The sequence below is a fragment of the Vanellus vanellus genome, assembly GCF_965231255.1.
Source record: "Vanellus vanellus genome assembly, chromosome: 4".
NCBI lineage: Eukaryota > Metazoa > Chordata > Aves > Charadriiformes > Charadriidae > Vanellus > Vanellus vanellus.
Window position 1 is genome coordinate 34862054 of NC_138909.1, and position 20393 is coordinate 34882446.

The 20393-nt window shown below is 39.8% G+C and overlaps 1 protein-coding gene across 1 annotated transcript; it reads right to left on the reverse strand.

Annotated features, from left to right (window-relative positions):
- Window positions 1–55: 55 nt before the first annotated feature.
- Window positions 56–20365, reverse strand: POLR2B (RNA polymerase II subunit B; the record flags this gene model as incomplete). Its single annotated transcript, XM_082483060.1, has 25 exons — window positions 56–192; window positions 1088–1283; window positions 2598–2758; window positions 2852–2965; window positions 3448–3555; window positions 3816–3905; window positions 3996–4246; window positions 4542–4636; window positions 5966–6062; window positions 6511–6679; window positions 6789–6987; window positions 7226–7380; window positions 7860–7971; window positions 8103–8242; window positions 8523–8666; window positions 9776–9962; window positions 10348–10467; window positions 11521–11717; window positions 12259–12423; window positions 13487–13645; window positions 14571–14790; window positions 15057–15169; window positions 18267–18417; window positions 20050–20122; window positions 20347–20365. 25 exons carry the CDS (start codon window positions 20363–20365, stop codon window positions 103–105), a joined length of 3525 nt encoding a protein of 1174 aa, XP_082339186.1. The 3' UTR covers window positions 56–102.
- Window positions 20366–20393: the final 28 nt, after the last annotated feature.

Sequence of the window (20393 nt, forward strand, 5' to 3'; positions counted from 1 at the left end):
AAACTGTATTTTAAATGCAACCTACACAAAATGAAACAAAACCCAAGCACTTCAGTCTCACCATTAAAAAAAAAAAAAAAGAAGAAAGTGCCCTTTTAAAGGCTAAACACTCATCATACGAGGTGCAATACTCATAGACATCAGTTCTTGGAAGAGGAGTTTGCAGGCATAGGGCATCCGAACCAAAGATATCTAGAAAGAGATTTTAAAAGGCTTGTGATAAGCACTCCTAAAGCATCATCTTCCACCACCCTCTACACAAATAACTTGTTAAGTTTTTGGCTCAAAAGTGAATCTGAAGTTATGCATCAAAGCATTTAACAAGAATCACTCACAGACAGTAACAAAGCAAGAGGGAAGCTGAGACTGAATTGGGGGGGCTACACAGCACCTATCCAGAACACAATTTTAATAAAACCTGCAGCCAAGGGATCTGATCTTAAACAAGAACCATTTAACAAGGGAACGTGTGCATAGCAAAGCGTGCCTGATATGCAGTAAATGCAATTAAGATTTCCAGCACACATCTCTTCAGTAACCCCAAAGCCACTGTTAGAGTTGCAGCAGTCAGTCCCTAGCACAAGAACGAGCCTGTTTAAGGCAACTATTTTTCTCTCTGCTGACACTCTCCTTTGACATAGTTCTGTAACCAAGCACACACTATAAAGCTTTTTTCTTTAAAAAAAAAAAAAAAGTGCAACACAAAAGACCTCCCATGGGGACCCAGCTCTGCAAGAATAAATATCTTCATGGGGACAGTCACAAGGGCGATGGTTCTAAATTCCTGTGATTCTGAGTTTTACTTCTAAAAATAAGCTCTCAAGCATTTGCTTTTAAAGTGTATGAAAACTCTGTGCTGCAAAATGCTTGAACAGCACTTCCTGCCAAGTGACAAGCCAACACTAAAATTAATAAGGAAACATTCAAATTAACTAGGACACTATAAACACTTAAAACAGTTATGAAACCAAAATAGCAATTGTTCTGGTGCTTCTTTAAATATTTACTTCCCTGTCCTCCTGCTCACCCAAGTGGCATTTCCTCTTACCCACAAAGAGGAACGCTGGCTGATGAAAACCACACGTACCTGAGTTTTATTACGGCATCCCCGGCATTCATAGGTGTGAGTCCTTGTGTTTGCAATCGCCATGATTCCACAGAGATTACAGACATGAACTTGGTATGGGTCTGAAGCTTCAAACAATCTTTCTCTCAAGAACTGGGCTGCTCCATGAGCAATCTGGCAATCTCGTTCCATTTCTCCAAAACGAAGGCCACCATCACTGAAAAAAGAGAAAGAAAAAGAGAAAAACCTTCAACTTTTGAGTCCATTGGAAAAATACATCAGTTCTTGGTGGTGGAACAAGTAACTAAGCAGAAACACAACAGCAGTACTACAATGTAGGAGTAAAGCAGTGTGTTCATTTTCCTCTAACACCTCACAATAAAACTGTTAGGGACAATGCGAACACAATAATTTGTAACTGCTCCTGAGCATTTCTAAAGAACATGTCAGCTAATAGCCACAGCACAACCATATAGCAAAATGAGGTTAACAATTAAATCATTCTCTACTTGTCTGTGGTGGATTTAATCTTGGCTGGCTGCCAGATCCCCACCAAGCAGCTCTCACTCCCCCACGTTGACAGGATGGGAAGAAAATAAGATGGAAAAGCTTGTTGGTCAAGAAAGGAGACTGCTTACCAATGACCATTGCTGGCAAAACAGACTCAGCATGGGGAAAACCAGTTTAATTTATTGCCCATTAAGAATGGAGTAGGATGGTGAAAAACAGAGACAAAACTAAAAACATCTTTTCCCCCACCTTCATCCCAGGCTCAACTTCACTCATTCATTCCCAACTCCTCCTTCCCCTCCCCGTGGTCACAGGGGGAACAGGGGTTGCGGTCAGTGCAATCGCCACTTCTTCTTCAACACTTTCTCCCTGCTCCAGCATGGGCCCTTCCCACAGGGTACAATCCTTCAGGAACAGACTGCTGCAGCATGGGTGCCCCACAGATTGCATGTCCTGCCAGGAGCCTGCTCCAGGGTGGGCTTTTCACAGGCTGCAGTGTGGATATCTGATCTGCCATGGTCCTCCATGGGCTGCAGGTAGACAACTTGCTTCACCATGGGCTATAGGGGCTCTGTTCCGGCACCTGGAGCATCTCCTCTCTCTCCTCCTTCTCTGACCTGGGTGTCTGCAGAGCTGTTCCTCTTACATTTTCTCACTCCTCTCTGAGCTGCTGCACAGCATTTTTTACCCTTTAATAAATATGCTACCACAGAGGTGCCACTAGTGTCACTGATAGGCTCAGCTTTGGCCAGCGGTGGGTCTGTTGGACCCAGCTCTAAGTGGTTGTGTCCAGCACAGGGCAACCCCTGATCCCTTCTCAGAGAGGCCACCCAAGCAGCACCTCCTGCTACCGGAACCTTGACACCTGCACCCAACACATCATCTTAAGCCAAACACATGAAAACAGGTAGCTAATTGGGGTGAGCTGAGTTCTAGCTGCAAAGTTGAGGCAGCTGATTTTCAGGGCTAAAAACTTCAAAGAAAAAGAAAACCCCGTATAGAAACTAACAAACATCCTTACCGAGATCTACCTTCCATGGGCTGTCTGTTAAGTATCTGGATCGGCCCTCTTGCACGAGAATGGATTTTGTCATCTACCATGTGCTTCAACCGCTGATAATATGTAGGACCAATGAAGATCTGTGATGTGATTTTTCGACCAGTGAAGCCATTGTAGAGGACCTGAAGTAGTCAATGCAATCACTGAATCATAAGCCTTACTATCCATCAAATGTATATTAAAAAAATTACAGTGAACTGATATATTGATTATACCTCATTTCCTCTTAGATGGTAGCCATAATCTGACAAAAGATTGGAAATCTTCTGCACATTGACAGCATCGTTAAAAGGTGTAGCATCACCAATTTCTCCCTTGTTTGCGGACACCTACAGAGAAGAGATTTGCAAAAGCCTGTAAGATTTCTGAAGGACTGGTCAGACAACATTAAGCTGTTTCAAACAGTTTTAACTCAATGCCAGAACTTGAGATTCCATGTCCATGACAGCAGCCTATCTCGCTTTGTTTATCAGCTACACAGCTTCCAGCGAGATTTTTAAAAATACATAGTAGCAACAATTTTGGTACTCCTTTTTCTAGGTCGCATGAAATGTTTGGAATAAAAGCAACAGATGAGAGAGTACACTGTAGTCTGACTTAGTGGAGAGAATTTTCAGGGCTTTAGATCTTCCCTAAGAAACCTGCTTTTGCTATCAAGTAACTGGAGAACAATCCTTATGTTTTAGTGGATTAACACCTACCAGGCAGTAATATCTTTACAAAAAAAAAAAAAAAAAGAAAAGAGGAAAAGGAAAAGAAAAAGGTTTTAATTCATATTGCTCAGGCATGCAGCATAAAAGATTCTTCTTACCTTCCCCTGAAGACACTCAATCAAGTGACCAATGGTCATGCGGGAAGGAATGGCATGGGGGTTGATAATTATATCAGGTGTGATTCCTTCACAGGTGAAGGGCATATCCTAGAGCAGGGAAACATACAGTCAGTACTTCCCAGAATATCAGCTTTAAGAAAAGCAGGTCTGTGAATTCAAATTGAATCTTATAAAACATTTCAAAGGCATGTAAGTACCACATAAGAAGCAGCTGTGCTTTCTAAATATATTTTAGCTAAATTTAAGTCAATATATTGCACCGTAGTAGATATTCCACAGACAACTCATTTAAGGCAGTTCCAATGGTAAGAACATCAGAGGTAAAATGTTAAGGGGGGAATCACTACCTCTTGCCTGTACTGGATACCACAGGTTCCTTTCTGACCATGTCTACTGGCAAATTTATCTCCAATTTGTGGGATTCTTACAGAGCGTACCTGTAAACCACAGGAAAGCATTCAATTGGTAACTTCTGAACAAAAGAAGAAAGACGATTAAAAGTAGAAAGCAGATATGTCAGTGCTCACCCTAATCTTGCAGAACTTGTATCCTTCCTGGTTAAGGGTTACCATGACCTGATCTACAATACCAGTTTCACTAGTTCGCAGAAAAGTGCTACAGTCTCTCTTTGTGAAACGTCTGTTAGTGCTTTCCAATTCATCTTCATTTTCTGGCAGCGTTACCGTTTTGCCAATGATGACATCATCCCCAGACACACGTACCCCAGGTGCTATCAAACCATCGTCATCGAGTTTGTCATAGATTGCATGTCTCATACCTTGGGAAAAAACAAAACAAAAACCAAAAAACCTAGACTTCCAAATTTTTCAACGTATTGACTTTGATGTTGTTCTGTAGAAATTCAACAAGTCTGCTTGCAACTTCAGACTACTGCTGAAATGTCTAAAGATAGTTTTATGCAAATATCTTAATAGCAAAATACATCAGTTAATACAGACATTTCTGCTATTTTATATATCCCAAAATAAAGACTGAATCAGTTCAACAACATTAATAACCTTGCCCACAAAAAATTAATTTAAAGACTCAGTCTTCATACACTTCTGTCTTACCTTGGCAAGTTTCACGTGTAGGCTTTTCAAAAACTTCCTCTTGGTCATAACCTTTTTTAGATTCTTGCTCTTTGTATGAGCGATAGAACACAGATCTGAAACAAAGTTATAAAGGCTTTTCCAGTGAAACCAGCATCATTTTTCATCTGTACATCTCAATTTCACTATAATCATCCTTTTATCATATATTATGGCTACTGTTACTAATGACAACCAAAACAAACAATATTCATGTGCCACACACCCTTTCCTCTAAAGTCTTATTAATCTGTCCACCATTTAGGAGGGAAAAACAAAACCAAAAACCACCCCACCAAACAAGCTAAAAACAGTTTCAGGTGGCATTTTGATGGTCACTTTTCAGATATTGCCAAAGTACCTATAAATAACATGCTAATTTTTTTATGAACTGCAGAGACCTTCAGATCTGCTTGACATCTCAAAAGCAGTTGTTATTATTCCTAAATTAGATTATTCACAGCTTCATCATATCGTTCTCATATTACTTTTTTCCTTATACCTGCCATTTTGCAAGCGTTTTTAGGCTTCTAGTGCTACCTTGAATTGCCACACGCGGTACAACTGAGCTGCAATGGGAAACTTTCAATTTATATAGGCTTCTTTCTGGGGCTTTACGGGCTTTTGTTTGCTGCCTCATTTGCCAGCACGCCAAAGACACAGCCTTTCAGATAAATATTATCCATATTTAATTACTCCCATGCAGACCAGAGATTCTAGAAAAGCTTCGCATGAGCCATAAAAGTGTAATAGCCTCATAATTATACTACATTGGAAAGCAGTAGATCCAAGATACCATGCACAGACTTCTTGGGCTCAACTTGGATAAAAGAAAATGAACAAAACTAGAAACTCATTGACCAGCTATACAGCTAAGCACAGACATCTGAAAACTATAATGCACAAAGTCACATCAGTTGCCAGTTGTCCCAATAGTTGTTCCTACTAAGGAGAAGAACATTCCAATCCTCACTGTTAGCAATTGTTATGCTACTAAAGACAAGACTATATTACAAAGCTGCAATATTGGCATTAAGGAGTTCATATAACTGGCAAGAGTTATATGAAAATATAACAGCAAAGAGTCCAAATATTTTTTCATTTAACCACCATACAAAGAACATACTAAAGAAGACCAAAATGGAAGAGTTGGGAAGACAGAGCGGGAAGTCAGGTTACACAAAGGATGAACCATTACTCACTGTGTTTTGCTAAGATACACATTCACCACTTTCATTGTGCTACTCCATCAACCCCCATTAAAACAAATAAATAAAAAAGCTGCTCAGGTTGAAAAGACTGAGAATGGTGTCTTCCAGCATAAGGTAACTTTTTCTTGAGCCTTTGGAAAACTCAATATACTTTTATTTTTCTTCCAAACAGTTAAAAAATTTACGAAGTCTCACCTGAAGAAGCCTCTGTCAACAGCAGAACGGTTCATGATGACAGAGTCTTCCTGGTTATAGCCTGTGTATGATGCAATGGCTACAATCGAGTTGATACCTATAATACATAGAGCAAATACTTTGGAAGGATGCACACATACCAGACAGGCATATCTTCTAACTCAAAATAAGCTGTATTCTCTACAGTGAAGCTGTTCTACACTGTCTGAGATAAAATCTTTATGTCCCACACAGAAAAACCACCTGGTATCAGCAGATGCAACTTTAGGTAGAAAAGAGAGTCACGAGAGACCCCTTGTGAAGAACCTAGCAAATACCAATACAGATTTGCACACTTAGATTTTACCAGACTATATGGATAAAGTAGTTTCAGCTGCAATGTATTTTTTGCAGTCTAGGTGTCAAGCTACAACATTTAACCTATAATTATTTTTTAAGTTACATATATTCACTAAACATTCAAGTATTATAACACATAACATTTGGGATACAGTTTAAACAAAACAGTAATATTTTCATTTGATAAACATTAACTGACAACATACCTGCTGGTAACTCTCTAAATCGCAAGTACTCCATGGAGCGCGTTGTTACAAGGGGCTTCTGAGGATAATACAACACATGTGCCAGCGTATCCATGCGAACATGAAAGTTTGTAATGTAGACTCCCATAGCCTGTTTACCCATAGCAGACTGGTACGTGTTCCTGGGAGACTAGACAGACAAGGAAAGACAGATATATATGTACATAAAGCTCTGTACGCATACACCAGTGGGTTTTCCATCAACTTTAAAAGCAGGATGTTAGAAGTGATGCACTGACCTGGTTGTGATCAGGGAAAGGGATAATAGATGCACATACTCCCAGGATCATAGATGGGTGAATCTCACAGTGCGTGTACGTTGAACAATATGCCACACCTTTCTCTTGCAAGTCATCTGGAGTCATTGCCAGCATCACAGTCTCTTCTTCCAGTGTATCAATGTACTCTACTACACCACTGGCCACGAGATCCTGCCAACTGAACAACCAATGTCCAAAATACTCAGCTAACACATAAAATGGGTCTCTCAGCAGCAACAAGAACAAGGACTTCCCTGGTTTATTATTACTACCACTGTGTCAACATGATAAAAACATGAATTAAGCTACCAGGCAGAGAAAGCATCTTTGTGTTGCACAAAGCTTTAAACATTTTGCTCTACGATCTGGGGATGGAAAACTTAGACATTCAGTTGAATTTCAGGAACATATCTCACCTGTAATTGTTATACTCTCGTTCTTTCAGTTGGTCAATATGCCTTTTCTTCAACAGCAACTTCTGTTTTTCCACAATTAAAAGGGGTCGACAAATTCTGCCTGCATCAGTATAGATGCGGATTTCTCGCTCACGAATATCTCTAATCATTGAGACCTGTACAAGAAAGCAGCACCCCGTGAGGACAAAATCTCAGTCCAGAATCAGAACTATGGAACGCAAAATAGGATAACAAAGTTCCCTAAAGCAAAGACCTTACAGATGCTATCAGCAGCACAGAACAAACATTAACATCCTACAAACAGATGCATTTCAAGATAGTTTTCAACTGTTTTTTCAATTGGATTATCTTTAAAAAACAAAAAAAAAAAACAACAAAAAAAACCCGAAAACCAAACACCAACAAGAAAAAAACATCCAAAGACAAACCTCACAAACAACAAATCACATACAACATCAAACAAACCAACCCCCAAAAAGCACCAAACCCCAGAAAACTCCCAAAACAAACAAAAAAAAACCCAAGTATGTTCAGAGACTTGCAAATAATGCTATTTGGAGCTTGCAAAGTAGTATCAAGGCATTATTCTCTCTCATCTAAAAAGATATCCAAAGCCTAGATGTAAAACTTATACCTCTGACACAATGATGTCCATCTGACGACGGAGCTTCCTTAGGGTATTCATAAGCTGCTCTGGATCTTTGTGTATTCCTACCCAGCAGCCGTTAACAAAGATCTTGGTAGCACTAGAACGAGGGAAAAACAAACAAATAAAAAGTATGCACCAAAACCCCAAAACCTTGAAGTGTAAAAAGCTTAAGTCTTTTAAGTTTAAGACTTAAGTCTCTTAAGTTTAAACAGTTTCGTTTGCACATACTCAGCTATTGCTGCTGGAGATATTTCTTCCAGATTTTCCATACTCCACTCTTCCAAGAACTCCAAAATTGGAGATGGCTGAGACCCCACAGAAATGTAAGCCATCAGTGCTAAGTTCTTCACAAGTCCTACTGCATGACCCTAGTAGAGAGACAAAGTTAACTTGCATTTCCAAATCAAGAGATTTCCAAGAAGATCTGAGAATTTAAACTTCAAGTCCTCTAGGATCTGGACACAAAACACGCTATTTACTTTATTCATTTCTACCATTCAGCTACAGTTAGCTATAAAGCTAAATATTCATGTCAGCATTTCAAAAAAAGTGCAAGTGATCATCACAAGTGCCATGACTACAAAATGAATAGCAGATAAAAGCAGTTAGGCAAGAGTAAGAACTAACATAAATACCACTTTTCATTACCTCTGGGGTCTCAGCAGGGCAAACCATTCCCCACAGTGTATTGTGCAGCTGCCTGGGTTTTGCTAGTTTACCATCTCTACCAATTGGAGAATTCAGGCGTCTCAGATGTGAAAGCGTAGATGCAAAAGTCAGGCGGTTTAACACCTGCACAGAGTAAGGAATTCAGTTAGTCAAGCTTCTTAAGTGTGTTGTTGACAGGCATCATTATACATTACAGCAAAGGATCAATGCCCTCTAGATACTATCTACTTCAAAAGAACTAAAGTAGCTCTGATTTTTGTTACCTACACTTTTTAGTTCACCTCCATTAATCTTAGACTAAGTTTACCCTTAAAATCTATTTTTTTGTAGCACAGCTTACTCTGATCAGGTAACTAGGATGAGTGATACTTGTAAAAAGACTTTTTAAGCTGCATTTTCATCACGAGGGTTTGCCAGTACGATGACACAGACACCTTTTCAAACTTAGTTTAAAAAACTAAGATGACTTAGTTATTAGGAGCAGATCAGCATTTACATTCTCTTCAGATTCTGCTCAAGGCTTCCCAAAAATTTAAGGAAATTTAATATTACAGCCTGAAACATGAGAGTTTATTTAAAAAGCAAACAAGTCCCTCATACACATACACCAACAACACACCGTCCAGGGACAGTTACCATCTTCGTTCCTTTCCTAACTTTGCTTTCCCCAAACGATGATCTCACTAGGGCTCCAAACAACAAAATGTGCTGGCGTTTAAAAACTGTCACCTCTTTCCCGTTTCCACCTTTATGAGAAACAACCTCAACTAAGCACTGGTCTGGGCTAATAAAGTCAGTGCTCCTCATCATTAGCTGTGGAATACATAACGGTTATATTACAAGGTGTCAAGTTTCTTTAACCACCTGTGAAGCACTGGCAATAATTAAAGGAAAGAAATCCAACCTCCCTAAGGATTCCCTGGGACTAGGACTTGACCAGACACACAGGCGTATGCTCTAACACAAAAAGTCTTTACAAGAGCGACACCAGCTGTTTAGCAGGGAAAACAATAGCTAAACAAAAAACCAAACAACAACAAAAAAAACAAACCCCACACCAGACTCAACTACTTGGATCTTCATCTATTTCAGCTACAGAAGTTTCCTTTTAAAAATGGTTCTACTTAACATACAACATGCATGGCTGCCAAGCAATGTTAAAACATCCACAATATAGTTTTACTCTTATGTAAACCTGACAAACGCTACCGTGCCTTATTTAGCTGTTGTACCTGAGATACTCCTGCTCTGGCCTGATGAGCTTTCTTCTGGTCACCCCAGTTTCCAGTTGCCAATGAATACTTCAAACCGTCTGAAATAATTCTCGTTTTAATTGCCAGTTCCAAGTTGAAATCTTTCCCTCTGTCAATAAACTTTTGTGCATATATTCTCACTTCCTTCAGCAAATTCTTAAACATTCTGTAGAAAAGGATGCCAATAAACATGATTAAACAGTACTGTAGCAATTCAGCCTACCCACCACTATTTAGGAAAAACGCCACTGGCCTCCTGAACAGAAGCAAGTAATTTGTAACTAGAGGAGGAGGGGGAGAAAAAAAAACAAAACAAATTAACCTGTTTGTGAACATGCACAAAATATGCTTCAAAAACAGCTGGTGCTAGCCACCTACTATTAGAGGAAACTTACCCACTCCATGAAAAAGTCATAATCATTGGGCTGTGCTGCCCAAAACTGGTTATCAGACAACACAAGTCTGATAGAGTACAGTAGATTTACAAGCACTGAGTTGGCAATGCCTCTACCGTTAATTATCTCCAAAGAAAGTGTACATATTATAGTTACCCTCTGAACAGGAAAGCCAACAGTGGCCCAGCAAGATCCAGTCTTTTGTTGCCATAATGATCTCTGTCATCAAGCTCTCTTCTTCCCAGTGCTGCCAGCAACAATCTATGAACCATATACCTAAGCAAATAAGATAGTTTATAATTTAAATTGACTGCAGATATTCAAAACAAAGACTACATGCTTTCATAGATAAATCACTGAACTGTTTCCTAAAGGCTGTCCATTCTAGATCTTTAGAGTACTGCTGTCCTAAAACAGACCTCTTCAGCATGTACATCCTTAGAAGTGAATGACTCACGGAAAGTTCAGAAGTTAATATTTACATCATCATCAGCTGGGGAAGGACTTTTTACTAGGACATGTAGCGATAGGACAAGGGGGAAATGGCTTTAAACTGGAAGAGAGCAGGTTCAGATTGAACATTAGGAAGAAGTTTTTCCACTTTGAGGGTGGTAAGGCACTGGAACAGGTTGCCCAGAGAGGCTGTTGAAGCCCCATCCCTGGAGGTGTTCAAGGCCAGGCTGGATGTGGTAACCTGGTCTAGTCGGAGGTGTCCCTGTCTATGGCAGGGGGGTTGAAACTTGATGATCTTCAAGGTCCCTTCCAACATAAACCATTCTATGATTCTATGATCATGATGGCAATGCGTCTTCTGCTACATGCCTGTCCTGTACTGTAATACAGGCTACCTTTAAGCATGTGAAATCAGGTGTAAAATGGTAAGTCTCCTGATGCTACAGTTCATCTGCACATCAATAAGCAGTGATTAAGTGGATGCGCTAGTAGTTTTGAAGAGTGGGTTTATGTTACAAACAGCTTATCAGTAGTTATCTACACATTAGTTATCAACCTCTATATGTTGTTCATGCAACACGATGTCAAAGAGTCATTTATCACTATCACCACCTCTAACTTAAGATCCAGAATGTATCGGAGGCTTTTTTGTTTCAATTTTTTTTTCTATTTTCTTGATATTGGCATTTTCTCAGCTACAAAAAAAAAAAAAAAAAAAAATATACCAGTGCCCTAAAGTTTATCACTAAGTGTCCAGAAGACTGAGGTTAAAAACACACTTCCATTCAGTGCGCTCTTCCCACTATATACATATACGTGAATAAAATCTGTATTCAGGGTCCATTTGCAGATGTGTGACAGAAAATACTGACATACCCTAGAAAATAGGCCTTTTTGGTTTCGCAGAAGTCACTGACACCAACATGCGGGAGCATTTCTTTCTGCAAGACTTCTTTAGCATACTTGATTCTCTTTTCTTTGGTGACACCTGGCTTAGCACCTCTTGATCCAATGAAGTTTAGAGCAACATTTTGCTCCTGAATGACAAACGCTTCATCCAGAGAAGGTTTGACCTAATGCACAAAATACAGCAGAACCCTGTAGTATCCAGTGACCGTTGAGGTTGAAGGAAACTAAGCAGTTGTTTGCTGATAATTCTTTTCAGGAACTGCTAATTACTGATGCAGTTCTTTCTGGCTTTGCTACAGAAGCTCTTTCAAGAGCAGCAGAAAACAGTAATGAAGCACACAGGAAACACACAAAAAAATAGCTTAGACTTCAGAAAATAGTTCTCATCCAAGTACACTCTAGGCCTGTTGCTGCTTCAGGTACGAATTGGGATTTTACAATTAAAGTCAATGGCAGCAAGATAAGACCCTACCTTCCCAAATACATGCCAACTCTTTAAAAACTCTATTGCGCTTTCTTCACTTAAAATACTCTTTATAATAGGTTTAGGCAGAGAACTTTTGACATTTCTAATAGACAACCCACAAAAATAAAGTAATAAATTACAATTGGAAAACGAACAATATGAAAATGAAAATGATGATTAGCCACATCTACACATCGCCAAACGTCAAGACAGGAAATAACATATTTAACATATATTACCATCTCCATCATTTCTGGATCTTCAAAATCATATATGATGTGCTCTAAAATGTCCCTGTCAGACACAAAGCCTAATGCACGAAAGACAATTATGATGGGGACTTCTTGTTTGATATATGGCAACGTTGCTACAATGCGCTGACCAATAGCGCTCTTCTTCGCACCCTGAAATGATGGGGAAAAACATACATTAGTCTAAAATGATCTTGCCTTTAAATAATATCATCTCTCTGGACTTGGACGATGTACCATAACTGTATTTATTCAAGCACTACAGGAAACCACAACCTCTCAGCAGGCAACTAAGGAACTATTCTGAAACCTTACTCCAGCAGTGACTTTTTTATTTTAAAAACATTTCTAACTTTAGAAGTCTGCAAAAACATAGAAGGCTTTTGGATACAAAGGAATTTAAATAATACTATTTATTCACTCGTATGCATCCTTTCTCTCCCCTTGTGTATTTGCAAAGAGCAATCCTATCCATCTTCAGCTTTCCTTCTGTCAGCTTAAGTCCAGCTTTTCTAATGCACTGTGTAAGACTCTCCATTCTCGCAATTATTCAAGTAGCTACTCCCCCCTCCCAGAGAGAAACAAACATTGTGGTATGCAGAGTGACAACCACTCAAGAGTGCTCCAGCCATCAGGAGCAAGAGTGGTGTAAGGCTTCTATTAAAGTTACTCTATGAACATGTTTGGGAATTTCCAAACATAAGTGCAATGGTAAATGAGTACTGACACCTTCTGCTTTTGAAGTTATGAACAGCACTTCCTTCCTTTCACAAATGGCACAATTAGATGTTAAATATGAATTAATATGGGGCCTGCAAAACACATCCAAACACTAACTTGGCCATCAGCAAAGACAGGCCCCCTTCTCCTATTCTTGTCCTTTGTCAAAAACACATGAAACAGCTTGTTTGGATTTTCTAACAACTCATTTACAGTAATTCTAAAATGATTTTTTTAGCCTCATCCCACAACCTGCAACAAACTGAATCTTCATTTCAGTCCTCAAATTATCTGTCCCAGAGACAGGCATAATTCTATGACAAACAGAATACATTTTCATTTAATTTTACCTTCTTTATAACTTAATGTCAGAAGAAATTTCTTCTCAAAATCCCAAAAGTAAATGACATGAAGAGACAGGACAGTAACAAAACTCCTAAAACAATGTAACGTTAATGTAAGCCCCAGGGCAGGGGTTATTACTGCTTAGGCTTACCTGCCCACCTCTGGCCAGCATGCTAACCCATATAGTACTTGTTGGTCGAGAGGAATTTTCCAGACAAGATCTACACTCTCCTGTGTAGGCATATTTTGAGTCCTTCTTTGCAAACACATACACTGTGTTTGTAGCCATTTTCTCTTGAGCAATCAGAACCTGTGTTGGAAACAAGAACACCAGTAAACAACAAAGAAAAAGGCATGCTGAAAGCAATGAGCACAGTGTGTTTCTGCAGTGTCTTAAAATTAAGAGCACTGCACAGCATGAAGTCAATTTCCCAAACTCAGATGGATTATACTCTACATTTTAGAAATACAGTATGAAGCAAAACATCGACCTGGTTAAGATAGAATAACCAAAACAAAAGATTCCCAGAACACCATTCTCTATGATGTACTTACAGCATCTGCTAGCTGTGCAAGGTATTTATGTTAGCTTTAGGCACAACATAGACCATGAAATGCTTTCTTTATCAGTTTCCAAGGTCAATGCGCTACACAGGCATTTAAATTTAAATGCCAGCTTAAATAGTCAGAGCCAGATTTATTTATTTTTCCCCATGAAGAAAAATACAATTCGATTTCTTTTGCTGCATTTGCTCAGGTGTCAGTTACAAAAAAATGGCAGTTTCATTGGTGAGGCACAAGCATGGAGAGCATATGATTTGCTGAAGCTGAATCCACAGCAATGTAGGGAAGAACCTGTTCTTATAATAAAATGCATCTCTACGGCTGTGAACAAACTGGAGGAGACCCCAAATGAAGAAGTACCTCAATTTAGGGTGCATGCTGTTCTGCAATGTTGAAAACAGAAAGAAAAATATCTAGAATACTTAGTGGCATTCAATGCAAAAGGGTTTATGAAACTGAAGAAGGGAAACATGCCTCAGAGAAGAAGAAAAGGTGGCTCGATAAAGTCCTAACAGAGGATCAAAACCCTATCTTTCTACAAGATCACGAGTGTCCACAGTAACTGTGATACACAGGAATAAAAGTGCTTATGTTCCTGGCAAAACATATGGAAACAAGTAATAGAACTTTCAGTGTCTGTAAAGATGACTGTGCAAGGTATGATCCCTTACCTTTTCTGATCCATTAATGATGAAGTAGCCACCCGGATCAAGCGGGCATTCATTCAGTTCACAAAGATCACGGTCAGTTAAGCCATTTAACAAACAGTATGTCGAACGTAACATAATAGGAATTTTTCCTATAAAAGTTTTCTGATGCTGTGTCTGTAACTGATCCTCCCCTTCTTTAATAACTGTTTTAGTTATATCCACATACAAGGGGGCCGAATACCTACAGAATAAAAACACCATTGTGTTACCTGCCAGTTACTACTCCAGGTTGTACAGAAGGATAATGAATGCAGTTATTCAAGCACTCACTGGTAATATTAAGCATTATTAACAAATCATCATCTGGATTTAATAACTAGACATCGAAATTTAAATAGAGGAGTAGTTATTATATTTTCAAGGCACTACTAAATTGAAAAAGACTATCAATTAATAATGCAGAGCCAGTCCTTTCTCATATTTATCCACTACAGAGTTCATTCTTACGTAAGGTTTCTCAGTCTGGCTTCATTGGGCATCATAGGTGAGGGTGCTCCATCTCTTTCCCAATGTGTAGGTTTGGAGAGATAGATTTGTTCAAACTTCAACAGATACCGGGGCTGGAAAACAAGAACACATTTACCTTTAATGGCAGAAACATCCACTTTGTTTGTTCAAGAGCAGCCCTAGAGTTTAATACCCAATGCTGCTGCATGCCCTCAGCTCAAGGTTTGGAATCAATCCCTCTTCAGATGACTAGATCAAAAAAACACTTAAGAACTTTCAATATTTTCTGAACACCTCATTAATAAAAAAACCAAACAAAACCAAACCCAAACAAAAGAAACCAAAGGGTCAAAATCATTGGTAAGAGAAAACCCAAATAGGTCTTCTTCCTATAAAATAGCTAATAAATGCCAAATCTGCCAAGTCAGTGAATATATTAACAAATAGAATATGCCTTACATATGCATATTTAGATATTTATTATGTTAACTTTATATAAAACTGCTAGTTTTATGATGCAAAAAGGTGAATCTGCTTCAACACGTACAACGAGATAGATGATATACCAAAAAAGGTGCAAGTTTTTGTAAACCTTTGCTCCCATGCATAAAACATTAAATTTAATAGCTTTTCTTTTCGTTCCACAGAAATCCTTTCACGTTACAGAGAAACTATGAGCATGAAAGGACAGATATCATTCAGCAACAGAAAAATTCTCAGTTTTAAAACAATACTCTTATCAAAGCGCATTTGTGTATCTGGTAGAGGGAGCTAAAACTTAAAAGAAAGCAAGCAGTTACACAACAGTAGCTTTGTTAAGTGTTTCATATGTGTGGTCTCAGCCCTGGTGCACAAGCGTGCCGAGGCAACTTGGCTCTTGGCATTCTTGCATGCAAAAGGACCTAGGGATGAGCCATCCTACTCACAGACCAAAATCCAGGGAGGTAAACATAAGGAAATCATCAGACCTGCATGTATACAAGTTGAAAGACTTGTTTCCTTACAACCTTTTCTTCAAGTAGCTATTTCCCATCACACCCCTTTGCAGAACAGAAGCTAACACAAATAAAGAACTACAGTGCTGCCACCCCAACTACGTATCTGCCTAGAAGCCAGCTGAGAATATCTATTACTAAAACAAAACTTGAATTCCATGCAGGCATTTTAGTGTATCTTAGCCATAAGCAAGAGCAAGCTCCAATGCAGAGGAAAAATAGTCAGTTTACAGTTTATGTCATAAGTGGTTTTAGCCTTTCTAAAATATATTTTCAAAGTCCTCATATTCAGCCCTTTCTCTGGACTCACTATTAAATACAAAGGTGCAAATTATCCATCCCATACATTTTGTCCTACACAGAGCCACAGAAACCACCTTTTTAACATCTGTGCTAGGTGGTTTTGTTTCCTTTAGAGATTAAACACATTATTGCATCAATTTATCAAAAAAAAAACCACAGCCTTCAGAAAAACTGAAGTGTCATTGCTGCTCTGTCCTCAAGATACACTAATAATGAGCCTTCTGTATCCAAGATATTCTCTCTTACTTATTACTAACCAAAACTGCTACTGGACAAGGATAACCGTTATCAAGAACTGAAAACACAGCAACACCAGTTCCTAGGATGATTCCATAGGACCAGTAAACAAAGTAAGACTTGGAAGTATCAGAAAAGACCTGAAAACAATCTGATTTTAAGAAGTCACAAAAGTTTCCTACAATAGTAGGTGTCAGAACCTTGCTGGCAAACATCTTGTAGGTAAAAAAAATTCTCTGAAGTCTTACGCAAAGAAACACCTTTTTCCTGGATTTGCAGCAGCAACCATGTATAGTACCAAGTTTTCCAAGTTCTCATGCAAGCATTCTCAAGGAGAACACATTTACCACAATACTTGTCTCTAAGCATGGTTGTTAAACCCTCTGATGTGCTCTAAATTGCCCAAATTGCCTTCAAAATTTGAGGCAGAGAAGTGGAGGGAAAAAGAAACCAAAAGTCAAATTAGTCCACTACACTCAGTCTCCTTAAATTAATCCAGTATCTTTAAATGAGGCAAGAGGTTGCCTGCAAGTGACTCTGAGGGAAAAAGCAGGTTTCCTTTTTCTCATATCTAGACATATTCCTAAAAACTTTAATTTGGTAAGTAAGAATAAGAAACTAACCTCTCTGATTTGAGTAAGTAAAATACTAGCTTTTGGGCAAAAAGAAGCCTGGTACATACCACGCTTGCAATGTGAACCTTAATCACGTACAGCATATACAGCAATGCAGAACTGCACAACTAGAGATTTCAGCAATAATATAGACACAATAACAGAAAAAACATTAAAGAGAATTACAGCGAGATAAATATTTATGAACTGTTTGTCTAACAAAGAAACTAAAAGAAATCCCAGTTATTCTCCCTACAGCATAACTGTTTGCCTGCAAATAATGTAAAGGAACAGTCAAAACATGTAACAAATTCAATGCTCAGGTGTCTTAAAGTTCCTTTAAATCTCTACAGGCAAGCAGCAAGGTAGCAGGGGAACGGATCATCACTATTTGCACTTATGGAACAGGGAACACATCACATGATGGACATGGATGAAAGCACCACAGCCACTGAAGGAAGTGCACACTCATTGTACAAGAGCATCACTTAGATAATTTGTTATCCTTTGGAACATGGTACCAATGGAAGATAATGCACAATGGCACCTTTTGAAAACCTGGACATATCGTCAGCTGAGGAAAGCTATCAAAGAACTTTTCAGCCATAAACCTTTCTTGCTACTAAAAGCTACTGAAAATCAAAATCCCACCAAACCACGGTTTGCTTTTGGCTTCCTGACTTGCTCTACTACATCCCTGTCAGTGCAGTTTCATACAGTAACCAACAACATGAGCTGCAGCAGGCAGCAGTTCTTGGTCATTTCTCAACTCAATCAACAACTTAACCAGGGGGAGAGAGTAACTCTGTAGGAGAGGAAAGTTGGATTCCCTGGATAACAAAGCTCTTGCACATGTTTATCAGTCATATACCTCACTATCTGGAAACTTGACCATGTACCTCATAGACTCCAAAGAGTTCATACTTCTGTCCTATTGACTGCACAAGCAGTGTTACAACTCGGATGTATTTCCATCTCTTGAGATGGGGGTTGAATAAAACCCACCTAAAATAATTTTGCATTGTAAAAAATCATCACCTCTGCCGGGGGTCTCCACTTACCGGCTCTTCCACTTCTCCTGTGGCATGCTGGGCTTCAGCTTGCAAATCAATTGGTGGAGCATCTTCAACAATTCTCTGCACAGACATCTGAATAAACTCATCAAAAGAATCCAACTGTTGCCTGACTAAACCCTTTTCATCAAAATAGGAGCTAAAAAAAGAAAGAAAAAGAGTGCATTAATGAACAAGAGATCTTAATTTAAATCATGTACTTTATAAATCAGCAAGCTTAAGACGTATTTATAAGAACACCTTCAAAAGCCATGAAATACAGTACAGAATCAAACACATTGACTTGTCCCGAGTCATGAGTTTTGAATACAGATGCTCAAAAATGCTAAACAATTCTACCTCAGTGTTTGAAGACACAGACATTACAAAGTGACTTGCTGCCACCTCTTGGCTAAGCCATGACTGTACGCACAGTCTACCTTAAATTAGAAAGGAAACATTTAAACCTCAGTAAAAGTGGCTTCAGCTAATGTTTTCAACAATGCATGTAAATTACTTTGCTTTAATTAATTTTGCAAGCTGCAGGAAACTGAGTGCGTGCCCCTAAGTCAAGGTAAGTTCTCAGAACTTTTCTTAGCTTAGAACCCTTCTGTTCCAGCCACACAGATTCCCAGCTATGCTCCTCTGGATTTCCCCTAGCCTTTGTATCACCTAGCTTCAGCCCAGCACAATCTAACCATAAAAAAATCAAAACCTAAATTTGAAGCCACACATCCCAACTTTTAATGGGATGACCTAAACATGCCTGCTGCATGAGCTCCTGCCAGCAAGCTCCTCTACCTCATGTTCCTGAAGCCAGGGAACCCACACTACCTCAGCTTCTGCCTCATTACTGCAAAGATCTCTAGAGAAAAGTAGTATGAACTACCTCCTTACCAATAACCTCAGGCTTCCCCAAGAAGGGGAGCACAACTTTGGCTATCATGAGTCTTGTCAGCACAGTCTGCTGTTGCACAAGGGGAAGGAGGAAGAGAAGGGGCAACCTGTACTACAGAACACTTGAGGTTTGAAGGGACGTCTAGGGGTTATGTTGTCCTACTAGCCTGCTCAAGCAGGGTCACCTACAGCTGACTGCCCAAGACCAAGTCCAGATAGCTTCTGAATACCACCAAGGATGGAGACTCCATAACCTCTCTGGACAACGTGTGCCAGTGCTTGGTCACACTCACAGTAAAAGTGTTCCCTCATATAAAGTGAGGTGCAACCTCAGCTGAAGGACTTGCCTCAGTTACCTCCTACCTGACTGAAAGCAAAGGTTGCACGTGTCACTGGGCTGCAAAAGAAAGGACCTCCTTCTGCCCCCAAAATTTCCCATCTCTGTTCTCCATCCAGGCTGCCTATGGGACCATCCTCACAGATTTAGTGCCCTGTTTGCAGCTACGGCTCTAAGACACAAGTCATATATATTTTATGAATGATGCAATTAACAACAGAAACTTTTTACTCGGTTCCTCACAGCATCCCACTCCTTAACAATCACAAGAAACTGCAGGTGCTGGACATTCATGTCTTGTTAGAAAAACACCAACATGGTGAAATAGCCAAGTACTGATTTCCTACTGCCAGCACCAGCTGTGGGCAAAATCACATGCTTGATATGGACTCAACATCACTTCTTACTTCACTCAGAACAGTGTACCCCACCACACAACCTAGCATACCCAAACCTGCAGCTTCCACGACGCGCTGTGAGCAAATGGGGTGCTACCTGCAAGACCAAGAGCACAGATGCTGAGGCGTTAAGAACGGCGAGTTTTAAAAAAAAGGTCACCTAATAACGATCCAGCAGGCTTCTTGCCACAAGTCGGGGGTGATCTCATCGTCATCCTCATCATATTGCATATCTGCCGGGGAAGCGAAACGTTTAACCCGCTGGAGCCATTAAGCTCATCCTCGCCTGCTGAGGGACCCCTCCACCACCCCAGCAAAGCCCCTGCCCGCCCAAGGCCCGCAGCACCCTGCGGCAGACCCCGACCCCACCCCCACCCCCTTTCCGCGGGGCCTACACAGGCCCTGCCCGCCTCGCCTGCCCCGACAGGGGAACGGGCCGCAGCCGCCGCGCCCTCACCTTCGTCCGCGTCGTACATGATGGCAGCGGGATGAGCCGCGGGCGGC